At 47.9% G+C, this 17,888-nt stretch overlaps 1 protein-coding gene across 1 annotated transcript in view; it reads right to left on the bottom strand.

Moving 5' to 3' along the window:
• Positions 1–7,463: 7,463 nt before the first annotated feature.
• The window catches only part of LOC128767022 (adenylate cyclase type 1-like), a 46,360-nt gene continuing 35,935 nt past the window's right edge, over positions 7,464–17,888 (bottom strand). Inside the window, exons 9-20 of the mRNA XM_053878703.1 lie at positions 17,314–17,508; positions 16,290–16,387; positions 15,774–15,858; positions 15,548–15,637; positions 14,376–14,641; positions 13,333–13,459; positions 12,574–12,690; positions 12,228–12,374; positions 12,057–12,155; positions 11,866–11,980; positions 10,581–10,705; positions 7,464–10,321 (exon numbers count right to left, since the gene is read on the bottom strand). Of these exons, the coding sequence (XP_053734678.1) occupies positions 10,007–10,321; positions 10,581–10,705; positions 11,866–11,980; positions 12,057–12,155; positions 12,228–12,374; positions 12,574–12,690; positions 13,333–13,459; positions 14,376–14,641; positions 15,548–15,637; positions 15,774–15,858; positions 16,290–16,387; positions 17,314–17,508 (1,779 nt within the window). The 3' untranslated portion in view covers positions 7,464–10,006. The remainder of the gene's footprint in view (positions 10,322–10,580; positions 10,706–11,865; positions 11,981–12,056; positions 12,156–12,227; positions 12,375–12,573; positions 12,691–13,332; positions 13,460–14,375; positions 14,642–15,547; positions 15,638–15,773; positions 15,859–16,289; positions 16,388–17,313; positions 17,509–17,888) is intronic.

Here is a 17,888-nt window from a genome sequence, read left to right on the forward strand (position 1 = left end):
CAGTCAGTGCATTTGTCCTCACGTTCAACTGCATCCGCTGTACTGCTGTCCCCTCACTTGTATCGTGAAGCCGATCATGTGGTCATTTTCAACTTCATCTTTCACTGCTTGACTCCGCAGTTTAGTTTCAAATCCAGTTCTCTGGGTCCCTCTCGGTCACCCTGCACCCTCTCACAGCTTTCCTTCAACTCCGCCTTATAGTCATGGATTTTTTTAAAATCTATGTTTTCCTCAGGAATGAGGCTTATTTTTCCCTCCTTTGCTTTTCTGTCACTGAAAATCACAGAAGTTGTATCATTTTATTCGATTTTTTTTTGAGGCAATATCCTCCGGATTGTAGCCCCGCCTCTACTGCTGCAGGCTGAACAACCCCGCTGTGTTATCATGAACTGTTGCACCACCTTTAGAGCTCCACCACACTGATCTCTCAGAAGCTTCCCATTTGTTTCCCTCTTGTTGCTGTGTCCTCACAAGGTCGCCCTCTGGTGGACACTGATGGGTTCCTTCCCATTTGGTGTTTGGTTTCTCCTGGAATCTTTGAAGCGCTGGAATTGTGACTCACAATTAAAGTCTACAGTCACCCGATGAGTCCGTGCTTGTTCATCTCCAGGTGGCTCGACCACCCGCATGTGACCTGGCCTGTGTTTCTCATGGGGAGCAGCAGATCCAGGACGTCGATGAAACATGTGACACGAGCGCCAGAAACACTGTGTCCAACAGGAAATCCAAATGTTTGTTTAATATCAGCTGTGGTTTACGGGAAGCCGCTTCGTCCTACAGTCCCAGCAGGAGCCCACTCAGTTGTGGGGGCGGGATCTTGCCCAAGGGTTTTCATCTGTGGCCTGACCGGGAATGAAACCTGCAACCTTGTGCATGTGTGGAATGGAAGCTCCAGTGAGTCAAGCCAAGTTCTGTTTGAGAAACTGAGTGCTGAAGTCTCCGTCACTCCAGGCGGTTTAAACGCAAATTCACATCTGGATTTCATGTCAGTCATTTGAGAAGGCTCTGATTCAGTCCTCCAGCGTTTGATCCCGGAGCATCTGGTTGCTAGGTGTGTTCTGGCGTCCTCGGGTGAACTGGCATCGCAGGACGTCGCCTGCAGACACGAGAGGAGATCTTTTATTATCGATTCTGGGGCGCCACCCTGGAACACGGAGATGTCGATGGGTCGCCCTGGAAACTTCCAGGACCACTTCCAAACATTGGAACCCGAGGCTGTCGGAGTCATCTCGGGTCAGGAACCAACCTACTTTTCCTGAAAACACATGCACACAGCGGGACCCGGCTTCAGAGGGCCCGACCCAAAACACTGAGCTAATGCACGGCTGCCATGGGGCCTCAGTGTGTGTGCGAGACCAGCTCTTTCAAATGTCACATGACAAAGATCAAACACACTTGGCATGGGCCTGGAATGTTTACTTTTAACACACACACACACACACACACACACACACGCATGCTCAAAGACACACAATGGAACGCACCTTTTTCTGACACACGTACAAATGCTAGATCACCTCTTAAAGAGACACAACACCCGCACGTAAACATAACTTAACCTGGACTCTAAACCAAACTGAAACCCAGTTATATAGATCCAGTTATTTTGAAGTTTTAATCCACAAATTGAGACTTAAAAATGGCTCCACAAGGAGGTGTGTGTCCAAGAATTGGTCCCCACAATGGTAGCTAAACAAGGTGCACGCGCACACACATGTGCTAGGTGTCAGAAGAGGATCCATCAGGACAGACATGGATGTTTGGCGTCACGCCCGCAGAAAGAATGCACACCTGTGCGAGTGCTCAAACCCCAGCCTGAGGTTCTCCTGGGTCCTATACAGGAGTCAATAACTTGAGACACAAATGCTCAGGTATTCGTATTCTCCACTTGAGAGACACAAGCATTGTGTTTTGTTTTATATATGTGATGACATCGGTGTCCACCAGAGGGCTCCCTGTAGCAGATCAAACTGGCAGCATCAAGCCATGACTTGGATTCATTCGCACCAGTTTCTGACCATCGAGTCAAGCTGTTCCAAAGAAACACATAACAATGGTGGTATAACAACATGTCAGCATGTCAGTGGGAAGTGATATCGACAGAAGACATCACATTAAATCTTGCATCATTGGGAAACATAAGATTTGTTTTAAACCACAAGACAGTATTTATCATTGTTCTTCAGAAGACAATAAAAATATAAGCTACACAAAAATAGCAGTGATGCTACAAGTACTGTATTTAGGGTTTGTCATGGTATTTGTAGTTTTCTAGTAGTAGAAGCACCAGAAGCAGCTGCTTTAGTAGTAGTAGAAGTATGAGTAGTAGTCATAGTCACAGTATTTGTAGGAGTGGGAACAGCAACAGAGTAGTATAACTTCTTCAACGGTGATAGTAGCCACTTTTTTGGTGGCGGATGCAGCTGGAAAAGCAGCGACAAGAGTACAAGCAGCAGCGGTAGTAGTTGTAGAAAAAGTATCTGAGGTGGCAGAAGTATGAGTAGTGGCTTGCTGGTGGCTTTAGGGGGAGTAGCAGTAGCAGTATTAGACAGAGTTGTCGTGACAAGTTGCAATGCAACAGATTCAGCTCAAACTGCAGGTCAGACACAAGTGGGTCTGGTCCAGGTGGGCTCACGGCCGCCGTCCCACACATGTGACACCACTACAGGACTCTGGGTGTCAAAAATAGTTTGAGTGTGAATCAAGGCAGCGGTTTGGGTTGGACGAGGTGGAGCCTGTGTGGCCTCCAAGTCAGTGTCCATTGTTGAAGAACTGGTGCCAGGTGAAGACTGGGTGGTTTTCGAGGCTAAAGCAGAGATGAACTGTGGCCTGGTTCAGGTTAAAGAGAGGCTGCAGTCACCCAGCTCAGGTCTGGGACACTTGCTGGATCTGGGGACAACCATTGCGCCCAGCTGGTGCGTGGCAGAACCTCCTGCAGGATCATCAGGGAGGAATGCAATGTGAAGAGACATGCTTGCACTAATCCCAGTCAAAGTTGTTCTTTTTCCCCTTCTCATTCGAATCCCATAATCGGATAATCCATGTCTCATTCAAGGGAAAGGTAACGGAGCCCTGAGAGGAAAAACACTGAGACTGAGCCGAGGTCATTCCTGGCCGAGCGCTCCTGGGATCGGAGCTTTGACGCTGCTGTGAAAAGGAGGAAATGGATTTTGGTGGTTGGACGTCGGCGTCCTGCTGCAGGATGCTTCACACGTGTTTGTGTGGGAAACCCAGGAAGTCCCGGCTCCCATGTGCCAGCAGCTATTGTTCGCAGCTTCCTCCTCTCTGGCGCTGGGTTCTCTGCAGTTTCGCTCGGCTAATGAGAAGCATAAGGAAGTGGCAGCCAGAGGACCCGACTTGGCAAAGTCGTCTGGAATGGGATTTCATCACGTCCTCTCCGTCCAAAACCGACAGTAACAACAAGCCCCCTCTCTTTCTCCTCCCCTCAGAACGGAGCGTGAGGACTTCTTGGAACAGTTTGTCCAGAACATCCAGATCAAACACAAACTCACAATTCTATCACTTACAGTAGGTCAGCTGCAGCAGGAAAACAGCTTTGTTTTTCATCCCGCTGGCGCCGGAAAGGCAAGACACTATATTTATTTATTTGCAATCTGAGCACCTGTTGACTGTTTTGGGGCCCAAAGTTCCACTGCAGATCTGAGTCAGTGGGAGTCACTCTGTTTGACTCGTGCCTAGTCAATGGCTGATGGACTACGGCAAATGAATCAAAGACACGCGGCACACGCGGCACACGCTGGCTCACGATGCCATGTCCAAGAGTGACTCGGCAAGTCAGTCGTCTGCCTGGCATGTGGCATGCAGCGGGTGCTGTAGAAGGGGTAAATGTTCAGCCAAGGGGTGGCGCTCCTGAAGGAGTCACGATTCAATATGAATCTATGTCACGTTGGTGTGCAACACGAAAGCATGTGGACGATGATGTCCATTAACGCAATGGTTTGTTGCCAGACATGTTCACTCTCAAGTCAACAAAAATCACCCATTTTCAATTCATATGGAGTGCACAAAAAATTATTTTTTATTTATTTTTATTTATTTTTACAATTTATTTTTTACAATTTACTCGAATTCGGTTAAATAATTTTTTATTATTTGTATTTTAAAGATATTTTTTCTTCTGTACCATATTATACAGATTAACTTCTGACTTTCCAACTATGAATTCTAAAAACTATAAAAGGAAAATTAGCAGTAGTACTGCTAAACTCTTGTCCTCAGATGCTATAATAATAATAACAATAATAATAATAATAATAATAATAATAATAATAATAATAATAATAATAATAATAATAATAATAATAATAATGTTATTATTATTATTGTTTTCTTTTTATTTCATATCGGAGGATGATAAATGTTACTAATACTACTGGTATTAGTACTAACAAGGCAACAAACCAGGGCGCCAGCTAAGGTCAGAATCTGAGACCATGGTTCAGGGTGGCTTCCTTCTCTAGGCTGGCTGAAGGTAGAGTCCAATATTGTGAGTGTGAGTTTTCTCAGCAGGAGGTGGGCAGACATGCTGGAGAGGTTATCTCTCATTAGACCTTGGTGCTCCCCGAAGAGCTGGAGAAGGTGTCCAGAGCCATGGACATCTGGCCTGCTTTTCTTAGAGTGCTGCCGCCGCGACCATCAGGTTGGCGCTGGATGAGTAATTTTGGCTTTGAATTTAAAAAAAAAATCAAGTAAATTTAAGGGACAGCTTTGAACATGACTGAAAATATTCGGTGAAGTTGAAGTCTTCTGAGAAGTCTGAGGACTTTCCTATGCGGAGCAGCAAACAAACCCTTCTGTTGATAAACAGAATGTAAGGTCTCCACTGTGGGTCAGCGGATCACCACGCCACACCGCCGCGACTTATTATGTTCTCGGTGTTTTCTCTCGTGGCGTCACATTCCATCAGCGTGGAGGAGGGAGCGCGTTGGTCGCTGTCTTACACAACACGCAGGTCGTTGACCCAGAGTGAGATTCGGCGGCTGAACAACAGACTCATGATCGCAGGGAGGATGTTGTTGTTCAGCGGCTAATCACAGAAGCCGCTTCGTGTTGTTGTTGATGAAAGCTCCACTTTGAACTCTGAAACTTTATTCGTGTCTGGTGGGACACAACCAGGATGTAAACAAACAAGACCACGGTGGAAGTGACTCTTTGAAAATAAAGTTATCAATGAACTGTACTTCCATTTCATACTTGAAATTTTTCCATTTGCACTTCTCCTATCATGGTTGAATTGAGCCACGAGTCTTCACGGCCGTGACCTGAAAGAACATTCAAAAAAACGTAAACGACTGAGTCGTCCTCATGAAGTGGTTCCCAGGGAAGTCATTGGCTTGAGCGAGTCACAGGCGGGTGCTGGGCGACCTCTGAGGGGTCAAACCAGTTCACACGCGAGACACGTGAGGCGAGTCCGTCCGCCAGCAAACATCTAAAACGTATGGTTTACGATCCCGAGTCGACGCTCTAAAAATCCCTGCAGCCTTTGGATTTGGAAAGTGACGTCAAAGTGCCACGTGGCGTTGCCCTCTGCCACTCACACATCCTTCTGTTGTTAAGCATCACATGACCTTTGTCGACGCCCGGGATCGACCGCGGCCTTGATCCTGGTTTGTTCCCACCTACTTGACGTCGACGTAATTTGGGTTTGATGTTGAGCTGCAGGTCCACATGCTTGTTTGGTGCCAATCACGCCCTGAAATGCCGCACAGGACGGAAGAGACGAAGTTAAGGACCTGGACTCGAACAGAAGGTGAAAAACATGTCCAGTCTTTCTTCCTGTGTTGGTACAAATTACCTGGAGAGTCGAGTCAATCTGGATGTGGCGACACTTCACTAGTCCTCTGACGCATCCTCATCAGCTTATGTGTTGCCGGGTCGTGGGGGCAGCAGCTTCAAAAGGTCGCGCCACACGCCTTTCTCCTGGGCGACATCCACCAGGTCCGTCTGGTCCCAAGGTCTCATCCCTCCACCTGAACCTGGGTCGACCTCTCGGTCTCCTGCCATCTGGCCGTGCCTGAAACACCTCCAAAAGGAGGCCTCCAGGGGGCGACCTCATGAGCTGCCCGAACCACCTCAACTGAGAAGCAGCAGCTCTACTCCGAGTCTCTCCTGAGTGACAGAACTCTAAGGGATGTTCCTACCACCCGTCATTTCTTGTCCTCGGGATCTCGTTCTTTCGGTCACGACCTTCAGCTTATGACCATAGGTGAGGGTCGAGAGAAAGACTGTTCTTGCGCCATCTAAGACGCACCTCAACTTCTCTTCACACGAGGATTGCAACATTGCACGACACAATGGGCATCTAAAGGGAACAATAAACCTGCTTTGTGGGAGCAACGTGTTGCTTTTAGATGAAGTTATTTTTTTCACCATCAGAATGGGAGCAGCACAAATGAAGCTCTTCACATGACGCTGATTCCTGCAAACATCCCGTAAACATGCGACTATCAGAACAGGAAGTTGTCAGAAAACCCAAGAGCGACGGAAGTTTTTGTTTGCGGAGAACGTGGTTGTAAACGACTCTCTGGGACTCAAGATTCAATGCAAAGTTCATCAAAACAAAGATTAACCCCCCGCCTTCCCCTCCTCCCCCGCTCCAGCGTCACAGCGTTTACAGTAACTCTTGTTATGACACCGGGTTAAGGGGTGAGTGGGCCGGGTGGGGGGGGGAGGCGGAGGGTTTAAGTGCCATTGACCTTGTTGAGTGTCCCGCTGAGCGTCATCGCTGCTGACTCAGCAGGTTTAAACACAAGCCGGTAAACTCTCCCCAGGTGATTGATGGCTTCCAGCAGGTGGCGCTCTGAAGGTGGCTCATTAACCAATGGCTGTCTGAATCATGAATGATCGAAAGAAGACACAAGTGTTTGTTTGTACAGCGAGTGGAGCGTGACGGAAGTCTGGAGTGACTCAGTGTTCTGGAATAAAGTTCCAGGACACTGAGAACTACCAACGCAAGCTACAGCAGGGAGCGCTCCACTTTCTCAATTCAGCCTCAGTCCAGAGAGACTGGTGGAGATCCAGTCCGTCATCTCGGGATACAGACAAGACCACCACCTAATCTGACTCCAGACCAGGCGTTGAACCTTCATTTTAAACAAGTCAAGTTAATCTGTCCAAACGTATCATTGTTTAACGTTTTGTTGAACATAAATGAAGATGTACGTGTGGGTGTACCAGCAGGCTGTGCGTCAGAACTGTGTGACTGTTTTTATCTATTTTTTTCCGAAATGTCGTTTCACCACTTTAGCACACATATGGAGCCCATAATTCACCCCGTATTTCTCTCTCTGACGTCCAAGATCACAACATCTGCGCCGGACTTTGACCCAAACATCTTACATCATGTGTTTTCACCGCTCGGCTCTTACGCAACATTCACCACGTTCACCTCTTTGTTATTTAAGCCGGGTGTTTGTGAGTAGCAGCACGTGGACTACTTTCTCCCGGAGCCACGCCCCTTTATTACCTCGCCAACGTCAGTGCAAACACTCAGTAGAAAATAGTCTTTAACAAATGTACATTCACAAAAAAAAACAAACAAACCCAAAAACATCTGGATAAGTACAAACAAGACAATATCAGCGATAAGTTAGATCTCTCTGAAAAACCAGTAGTAATCACAATCAGAACCCGTATCGCACAGTATGAAAATATCCAATTTACAGGAAAAAAAATGTCGTACAGCATCAAATCTGTCCACGTTCCACCAAAGAAAACATATATCAAGTGTTTCAGACTGAGCTCCAAACATTAAGACTTAAGTTACACGTATGGCTGCACAATATCTGGGAAAAAAACAACAAAAAACTAAACAAAACAATTGGCAATATGAGCGTCCTCCCTCACCATTTGAGGCTCCTCCTCCAAATGTAGATGTTACCCAAAAATCCTGATGGCAAAAGGTTGTTTTCGGGTGTCAACTCATCTCTAACGTTGAGGTCATGAAAATATAGACCAGCAAGAGGTGCTGTTTACATGACTGAAGTAAAAAGGAAGATTTCTTTTCGGGAAACAGGTGAGCAGAAGTTTATTAAAATGCTTGTGCTACACTCTTTAGTTCTCATTTGAGCCTGGACTAGGTTTCAGGATCCTCAGCCTTTCTTTATGCTGCACATCAGTTGCCTTCGGGAAATTCACAGCTGTGCCCCCGAGATGAGTCACCCCATATTGAGTCCCAGTTGGACAATGGGAGAATTCTCACCACACCGAGGACACAATCCAAGATGGCTTCCCCGAATGCAAACAGGATGTGGAAGTTAGGAATAAATGAACAACACAATCCGGAATTTTGTATTTCCTCTTCATGCTGTGGGTTTTGTCGGAAACAGAATGGTTGCTTGTATTCAGACAACGCACACATGAGAATATATTCCGTGGATGTCGTCGCCATCTTCTTTTGCGACCTCGATAACTGGAACACACTGAACTCGGATGTGACGGTTTTCCCAGCTCAGTCTTCCGTCTTCCGAGGTAAATGAAAAGCAGTATTAGATCCAGGGCCAAAGAGAACTAAATAGAACAAGTACCAGTTTCTCGCTGCAGAAGTCTGAACCTGCACTGAAAGGATTCAGTTCCACAAGAGGTTTTGGGAAGTAAAATAGCTCCTACCTTTGGGAAGAGGCTACGTTCGGACTGGATGAGTGTATATGGGTGTTTCCTTTTGCTCAGCGAAAAACAGCAGTAACTTCACGATTAACGTCTCATGGAGTGTCGTAATACATATTGTACGACACGTCGGAATCGCAGTTTTCCGTCAATTGTGCAGCCATACTTCCAAAACTGCTCACAGGAAGAGAAATGATTCAGGCATTCAACAGAAATCACAATAAAATCCGTAGCCGAACACCCAGTTGTGCTACAGTCCAACACCGAAATACTTTGATATGTTTATGAGAATAGGTTGGCACGTTCAAAATAAGCGAGCAGGAGAACCTGAAGACCGACCGTCCTGAAAAGTCCTGGACCAGAAGACACGCGTCAGAAAAGTAAAATATCAAGAGATAGAAAAAGAAGCACCGTACATTCAAGAGGACCGCTACGTTTCTGGCATGCATGACGTCAAAACCCCGTGCATCCGCTGATCGGGCCGAAGCATGCGTGCAAGAGCAGTGCATGCTGGGAGGACAAATCCGAATAAATCAATAAACCGTCCGTGTGAAAACACTCAAATATATTTTCTTCGTAAAAGCAGCTTCAGAAAAATAGTAAACGTAATATTTGAACGATATATAAAAGAGTTCACGCACGCACGCACAAAATCTTCAAGTTAAACTCCGCAGGGAGCCACACGATACCGAAAATAGTTTTGTTCTCAAGTCATGCGTCGGTTTCCAAGGACAAGTGAGGCTAACAATGCTAACGGCTACATCGGAAAGGAGGCCGGCTACAGCATGCAGGAGGTCGTAACGAGGAGACGTTATTGCTACATGAGGAAGATTCTGGAAGTCGAGCGCCACACGGAGGACAGACAGGAAACGCAGCAGCGGCATCGTCAACATGCACGTAAACGCATCACCTGTGGGCCCAGGTCTGCCCGGGGCCCTCGAGGCAACGCCCTGCTGAAGTTTGGCGACCGGAAAACAAAACTGCCAGTTCAGCGAGGAAAGAGAGCACAGCGACGCCCCCTGCAGGTCACTCGCCGACAAATCAATAAAAGGCAACAAAGAAAGATCGGGAGACGCTGAGTCGTGGTCGCTAAGGCAACAGCACTGATTTGGTTTGAGAGAAAGGGGCGAGCAGAAGCTTGTTAAAGGAATTTTCTGGATTTTGCGTTGTTTGTGCTACACTCTTCAATTGTGCGTTGATTTTTGGGAAACCCTTGCAGGATCCTTGGCCTTGATTCAGATCCAGAGCACCCAGGCTGGAGTGTCCAGCCTCCTGCGGGCATGTCGAGTCTGAAGCAGACCCCGAGCCGGAGTCCTGACTCCCGGTCGCAGTGCCACATGGGCTTCAGAAGAACCACAGAAAAACACTTTCAAGAGTTCCTTCACACGATGTCTGCAGGGATGGAGGGCAGGTACCTGCTGGTGCTGGTGGACGTGGTGGGCTTCACCGAGCCCGGACTTGGGGTCCGAATGGAGGCATAGGTGGTCACTGTGCGAGCCGGGCTTAATCTGGTGCACACGCTGCCATGCGTGAAAGCGCTGGAGCGGCGCTTCTGCTGAGACGGAGCGGGCTGGCTGCCTTGTCGCCGCCCCTCCAGGAAGTAAGTGAGCATCTGACCTTTGCCCTTGACGCTCACCTGACCGCGGCACACAAAGTTATAGGAGTCGACGATGAGGCGGTGGACGTCCTCGGTGACCTGCGACGGAAAGGGAGGACGTTTTAACGCCTGTGTCTGGCCAGTATGCCATCGCTACACAGACCGCCACTAGGGGGCGCCGCTCTGCCCACCTCATGCGTATCGGCTAAACCTGAAAATCGCAGCATTGAATGGTGATTTGACAATGAAATGTCCTACATTTCTGACCGCACATGAAGGCATCACCACTGACCACACCCACATCTATAGCCCGTTTTTGCTGAAGTGTCGATAAACAGAAGTAGAAGTGGTTCTCTACCTGGATCTTTCCCTGCACGCCCGTGCTGTCCATCCGGCTGGCTACGTTCACCGTGTTCCCCCAGATGTCGTACTGAGGTCGCCTGGCTCCGATGACCCCGGCTACCACAGGACCCACGTTGATACCTTCACACAGGTGGACACCGAACTGCCTTTTAGCCAACGTTAGCGGTGTGTGTGTTTATCTGTGTGAGATGTTTGAGTCAATAAAAAATCTTTTTTTATTTTTTTATTTGGTGGGTGCATGTGTGTCAGAAAATATGGACTGTGTGAGTTCTTGAAAGCAGTAGTACTGCAAAACACTGTGCACCAACGTGCGTGAATTGTGCGTCCATTAGTGTGTGTTGGAGAGACTTTTGAAGAGTTCCTCAGAGGACCGAATCAGTGATGGACACACCTGACCGCTCCAAAGTCGCACACCTTGTTCCTGGACATCAGACGAGCGCCACATATTTGTGTTTGGTTTCTCGGACAGGATGGTGCAGTGAGACTTTGTCATCAAACGCAGGATGCAACACAATAGAGACCAGAAGTCTGCGTGACGCGCTTCCTGCTGCCAGACTGACCAGTGCGAGAGCGACCCGCTCCCACAGCGCCGGGTCAGGCGGTCAGCAAGCGTTTAAATAGACGCCTGTGTATTTATATCTGTGTGTGTGTGGTGATGTTTGTGTGTTCATTGGAATGTCAGTGTATCTGTGTCCCTCCACCAGTTTATTTGAACTGTTATTGTGTGAGGGTGTGTGGACTTATCCGGTGCTGTGTTGTGTTGCTGTGTATAAATACATGTTTGACTTTGGCTGCATGTGATAGCAAGGTGACATGTACAGGTATGTTTGCCTGCTCACATGTTGTAGTGTACTGCAGGGAACTCATAAGTGTACTGCTAAATATTGCACATTTGTGTACGGAACAGTTCCACCGATCTCCTCTCGCCCCGCCCCTCTACGCGGCATTTGCGGCACCATAGTACCTGCCTCCTTTTTGAAGTGAAGTCATGTGCGACGCCAAACGCTCACATTTGCCCACAAATCTTGCCGCAAGGACCGCGACTCGGACGTGAAGGATTCTGACTCCTAAGTGCCCAAATTCCCATCATTTACGGAAGTAAAAATCGGACATGACTAGTGCGGCATCAGTTGAACGCAAACAAACATGGCTGACCACCAGATCCGCCGCTGCTAAGTCAGACTGAGTGGGACCTCGCTGCACGGCAGTACATGACCGTGGTGGAATGCTCGTGCACAGGAAGTGAAACCATATATTGTCGTGTTGGTGTCGTAGCTCACCGACTCTCAGGACAAAGTCGTTGTATGACTGGTAGTTGATGGCGTCGAGAACGTCAAACATCTCGATGGCAAAATCTGAGACGGTGCACAGGTGTGACGTGATGGACTTCTTCTCCTGAGAGTCACACACACGCAGGCGAGGTGAGTTGAAGTGAGGTGTCCTGGGCTGTGCAGACAGCAGTGCTGTGTACCTTTGAGGCCGTGGTGGGAACCAGACCCACCGCTGCCATGTAGGTGCTGCCGATGGTCTTGATCTTCTCGATGTCCCGGTAGCAGTCCTTGTCCATCAGCTGTGGGCGGAGTCAAGATTAGAGAGGGACACCACGGGACGTGCAACTGTCTGACGCGGATTCACCGCAGACCTCATCGAAGTCGGCGATGATCTCGTTGAGCAGCCGCAGACACTCGACCCCCATGTTGTTCCCGTCCAGCTCGATGTAGAAGTCGTTGAAGTTGGCGATGGAGGCGAACAGAACTCCCACCTGAGAGTAGGACTGGTAGTACAGGTCCTGGGGAGACGGCACATTGTGAGGGCCGGAGATCAACGAGACGTTTCCCCCGTCAGAGTAGAGACACGCTAACGGTCCCAGTCCGGAGTCGCCACCCCCAGAATCCCCAACAAACACTGTTGAAACACACTGGCACAGGCAACCCAGACGGGGAAGCGGCCAGCTCCGATCCGCTGCTGCTGCTGCTGCTGCTGCTCACCATGTTTCTGGGGTTGGACATCAGGAAGTGTTGAGCCACGTGAGCCGGCAGGAGGTTGAAGAGAATCCTCTTGTTGTCCAGTTTGACCTTCTCCATGTCGTCTCTCTCCTCCTCCGCCTGGAGACGCAGGGACAGGGAAGCACAGCTGTCACTGACTTTTCACTCTGTAGGCGTGTAACACTGTAACTCTCCACTAGAGGGCGGCTGCCGCACGTTCAAAACGAAAAGAAATGTGCCGAGTTCAACCTCGCTGTTTTTGTTTAGTATATTATATACACAGATATTAATGGTGAACAAAACTTTCTTCTTAATAAATCATTTTTACTTTTTTTTAATATACATTTCTATTTCACGAAGCCACACTGGTATCAGTTTTATTAATTCATTAAATTATTTATTTCCTTTGCATGTTCTCAGCATGGAAATCAGGTGTTGATTCTGAAACTTGCAGTCAAATATTATTGATCTCTTTCGTCAGCGTCAGCGGGACGTTCATTCCAATAACGTGAATGAGCCAACGTGGAAGTTCAGTAAGCATTTCGGAGGTTTTCCCTGTGTCAGAGCGCCCTCTGGTGGACACTCTTCGATCAACTCACCTGACTGAAGCATCTGATTCATCCTGCTTGTTCAGGACCCAATTTGAAGCAGTGAGTAAGTTGTAACTATGAGGGCCATATAGTTTAACATGGCATCAAAGAGCCCACTGTCCAGTTCCCAGAGCGACCGGTTCTCTGCACTGGCTCAGTCTGTCTGACCCACCTGAGTGGCCCACAGGTAGTCCAGTCGCAGCTTCAGGTCCAGTTGTCGAGAGTGAAGAGCCAGAGCGCCGGCGAACAGCAGAACGGCCAGAACCGGGTCGTAACCACGAGCGTGCAGGAATCCTCCCCTGGAACACACCGGCGTCACAGTCAATCCGAGTCACTCGCAGGTTCTTCGGCCTTCACATCAGATTTAGATCTGAGGAGTAGAAACTCCTGCCAAACGTCAGGTTCTGTCCGTCGCACACTACTCCTCAAAGAAGACTTGAGATGACACCAAAGAACAACTTTGTCATGGGACAGTTGCCACAGTTATATTGTTATTAGTAGAGTTATTATTTCTATTTTTATGATTTTGTTAACACAACCCAACATCCCCAAAAGCATCCATGTTCTCGTTCATCGCGTCGCCTATTTTAATTTTCCTTTGTTTTTCAACTGTCCCTTGCCGTACTTAAACAAATAAATGAATCAATTATTGTTTTAATTTTGTTGCTAATTATGTTTATTTATTTATTATTGTGATAAATTACGCTGAAATTAGTAAATTAAATTAACTAATATGGCCCACCATATTAATATTTATTTAATTTTTAATAATAAATATATATAATTTTCATCTATTTCTCATTATTTGCTTTGTAATTTCTTTGTGACATGTGGTTATTTACACCATAGACAGATGATGAATTAATACGTTAAATCTAATATGACTATATATCAGATTTATTTATTATATAAATGTATATTTTTTTATTTAAATGTTTAAAGACAACAAACTTGTATTTATGAGTGACTTCTGCCACTGCATCCCTTCATCTCTAATATTCGGCAAAACATTTATTTTCTCCCATTTGATCCTTCATCCAGAGGTTTATTTTTTTTCACCTTTCGAACAACTTCTATTTTACTGTCAGCTTTCTCTCCCTCGTGCTCTTTTCCTGTTGAAGAAGGCGGCTAAATACTTGATGAATCTCAAGTTCTGGAAAGATACCTACTTGGCTGGTTCCGTCGGACTAAAAATAGAAGCGTCCACGCACTCACCCCACGGCTTGGCGGTATCCGCTGGTCTCCATGACAACGGTGTAGGTGGCAGAAAGGAGGAGCAGAAGCAGGATCTTGGGGAGCGAGGAGACCCGGAGGTACGGGAGGACGGTGAGGGTCCCGGCCACGCAGGACAGCAGAGCATACGCCATGTTGGGCGGCGGGCGGCCCGCCGAGGTGATGTTGACGGCACCAAGATGGTCTGTAGGAATGTCGACGGATCGGTTGATATTGTGCTCCAGACGCCCCCATGGAACACACCCCACCTGGTGGGAGAGGAGTCTACTGACTTCAAGGCCAGAGAGGGGGTTGTTCTTCAGCAACTCAAACACCCAAGTGAGTGAACCTCAAGACGCTAGTGGAGGTCGGTCGGACCCTGAGAAGAACAGGCCCTGCAGATCCACACATCCTCACCAGGTGAGAGGAATGTCTGGTCCAGCGTTGGATTTTGGTGGTCTTCTCTGGAGTTCCCATACATTCCTATCAAGCGGCCGCCCACAGACTCTCCTGTACGTTGGTTTTAAAATCTCCAGCCTCACATGCTTCCCTTTTCACACAGACCACAGGCTCCCGGCGACCGACCTGGTCTGCTGTCCATCTGTGTGTTGACAGTCGAGCACTGCCACCAACGTGGCCCTGTGCTCCAGGATTCTGAACCTCCACTTTACCCTCGAGGCTCAACTCATCAGCTCCTCACCAGACAACTTGATTTCACACTTGATACTGTTGTTTTGGGGATTTTTCAGTTCGGTCTGTGTCTGTCCTCGAGGAGTTCAGCACTATGGCTGCCCAACTATTAAAAACAAAGGATTCCCAGCTGCACAGAGGATGAAGTGCAACAACAAAATATGAAATTGTGGGGAACCACACTGTGTAAGTCAGTGCCCAATATAACCAGCGACAGCTAGAGACCCTCATGAGCCCTAAAACCAAGACACGACTAGCAAGAGAAACACACACCTGACTCTTGTCAGGACCTTCAGAAGCCCATGAAGTGTCTCAGGTTTCATTCCTTTTAACCACTGGTTTCTGCTGGGTAGTTATAAACTAAAACTAAAACTAGAACTTCTGTGAGACTGAAACACAAAAGAACCGGACCAGAACAACCGAGCAGAGAATCTATGGCTGGATGATGCGTTCAGGTGCTGTCAGATGGGAAGGGAGAGACTCACCATACACGCCTGAGTGACCGAGTATGTGAGCAGAACCAGGAAGACACACAGCAGGGTTCTGATCCGGATGGTGAGGCAGCCGGGCTGACACTGGGACGAGAGAGAAACAGGAAATGGCTGGAAGTGAACGAGTCGCGGGGGCATGGCCACTTGGCAGAGAAGTCAATTCATTCCAAACTTTTTGTGAAACAGATAATGTGCTGCTGACTCAGGTGAGTTACTGTACCTGGACACTGGTCAGGTGCAGGTACATGACTCCGGCCACATGGAAACACACACAGAGGAGCAGCAGCAAGAGAACCAGCAGCCCTCTGAGGAGCGAGAAGAGAAGAGTTTTTCTGTCTTTGTCTAAGAATGGGTCATTTTCCTCTGTGTGTTGCCTGGTTTAGCTGTACTTGTTGGCACCAATTCTTGGAAACACACCTACTTGTGAGGACATTTTTGCCAGTCCCCACAAGTTATAAGCGCTAATTGACAAAACAGTACACCTGTGAGGACCGCATGACTTTGCGGGGATATTTGGCTGCACCCCATGAGGTTAAGGCTCAATTTGAGGATAACAACGTCATAAAAACTTATAAATGGGTTTCAGTTTTGTTCAGAGTCTTGGTGAGACATGTGTGTTGGATGGATGGGGGAGAGGCTGGGGAAAACATTGTGTCAATGAGAACCCTCACAATGTCCCCACATGGGTAGAAATACAGTTCTGTGTGTATGTGTGTGTGTCTGTGTGTGTACTGACTGAGGAATCATCAGCAGGTAGATGAGTCCAAACAGAGTCGCCAGGATCAGAGACAGAACCACAGAACTGATGAAGTGATCGTCGTCCACCTGCTGATACTGAAAGAGAGAAACCGCTCAGCTGCCGATTGGTCATCCGTAATCCAGCCAGTCAACAGCTGTAAAATCCTAATAAAACCTGCTTCCACTCAACCCTCGCTCGCAAGCCTTGAAACCAACAACAAAGGCAGTCGCGGTCAAAGATGCTCTCGTGTCTTCAAACATCAGAGGGGAATTTGTGTGCAAAACTGAAGCAGACGCTAAACTAAATCAAGCCAAAATAAGTGGCTGGTATTTCTTCTAGATACATATCAAAGTGATGAGCGCACACACACACACACACACACACACACAAGTCCCCTTTATGGCTCAGCCCACGCACACACACACACACACACACACAAGAGACAAATCACGTGTGCCGCTCAGACGTTCCCAAATCATTATCTGCGCCACCTCCTGAGAGGTGGGTGGAATTTCTGCCTCTCTCTCGTTCTCACACACACAGAAACATCACAGACAACAGGCGTGGGAGCACAAGAAAAAGGGGAGACGGAATTAAAGAGCGGGAGAGGAGGGGGAGTCACGAAGCCTCGTGTGGGACCAGATGAGTTGAGAATGCTGGTGTAAAGTTGGGGATCAGAGCACATGAACCCTGAAACACTTGCTGGCCATTTCTTTCAATTGAGTGTAGAAGAACGGGACAGTGTTTTAAAGTCAGATCTCAGTGGAGGCACCGGCTTTGACTCTAAGCTCCGCGACCAGGGTTTGGAATCTCAGCATTGGGGTGCGATCTGGAAAAAGCAGCACTTCCTGTTGCTTAATGGAAACAGGAAGACAAAGTTTTGTGTCGTCTCTTCTCATCTCTTTAGAGTTCAGGGCAGGGTGTTTAAACTATGGAAATAATTGGTGGTAACAGGCTAAGTCATGAACAGAACCCCCTCTTGTTTATCTGACCACAGGGCATCGTCAATGCAGGCTCTCACCCGTCGCTCCCGATCTCTGCTCCTGTAGAACAAGGTCACGTAGTTCAGGTCCGACGTCCCCGACTCGGTCTGTCGCGCCTCGATCAGTCGACCAATGTAGCGGTTGACCCGCGTCGCCGGCGAATGCTGAACGGCGGTGGCAGAGAAGGACGTGCGACTCCGCAGTTTCTCCGATGCCGTCCGCAGAGCTCGCCGCTGAGAGAACAGAGGAGGGATGTGGATCAACGACGCTGGTTCAGGAGGTTGGTTGCTCCTTCTGAGTCAAATGTCTTGGGAGCTGTTTTTCTGTCTTCCAAGGCATCTTTAAATTTCATCCATTCATGTGAGCGATATTCTAGGCCAACACAAAACTGGAAACCCAAATGTGTCACTGGACCACCAGACCTTCGCGGGGGAAAAAAGAGCTGAGCCGAAAGGCGAGAGTCTCAATGTACCACTCATCTACGTTCCAACCCTCACCTACAGTGAGGAAGAATTTGAACACCCTGCAAAGTTCTGCTACTTAGAAATGATGGAGGGGTCTGAGATGTTCGTCGTAGGTGCATGTCCACTGTGAGAGACACAATCTAAGAAAA

Source organism: Synchiropus splendidus, chromosome 1 (assembly GCF_027744825.2).
Source record: "Synchiropus splendidus isolate RoL2022-P1 chromosome 1, RoL_Sspl_1.0, whole genome shotgun sequence".
Lineage (NCBI taxonomy): Eukaryota > Metazoa > Chordata > Actinopteri > Syngnathiformes > Callionymidae > Synchiropus > Synchiropus splendidus.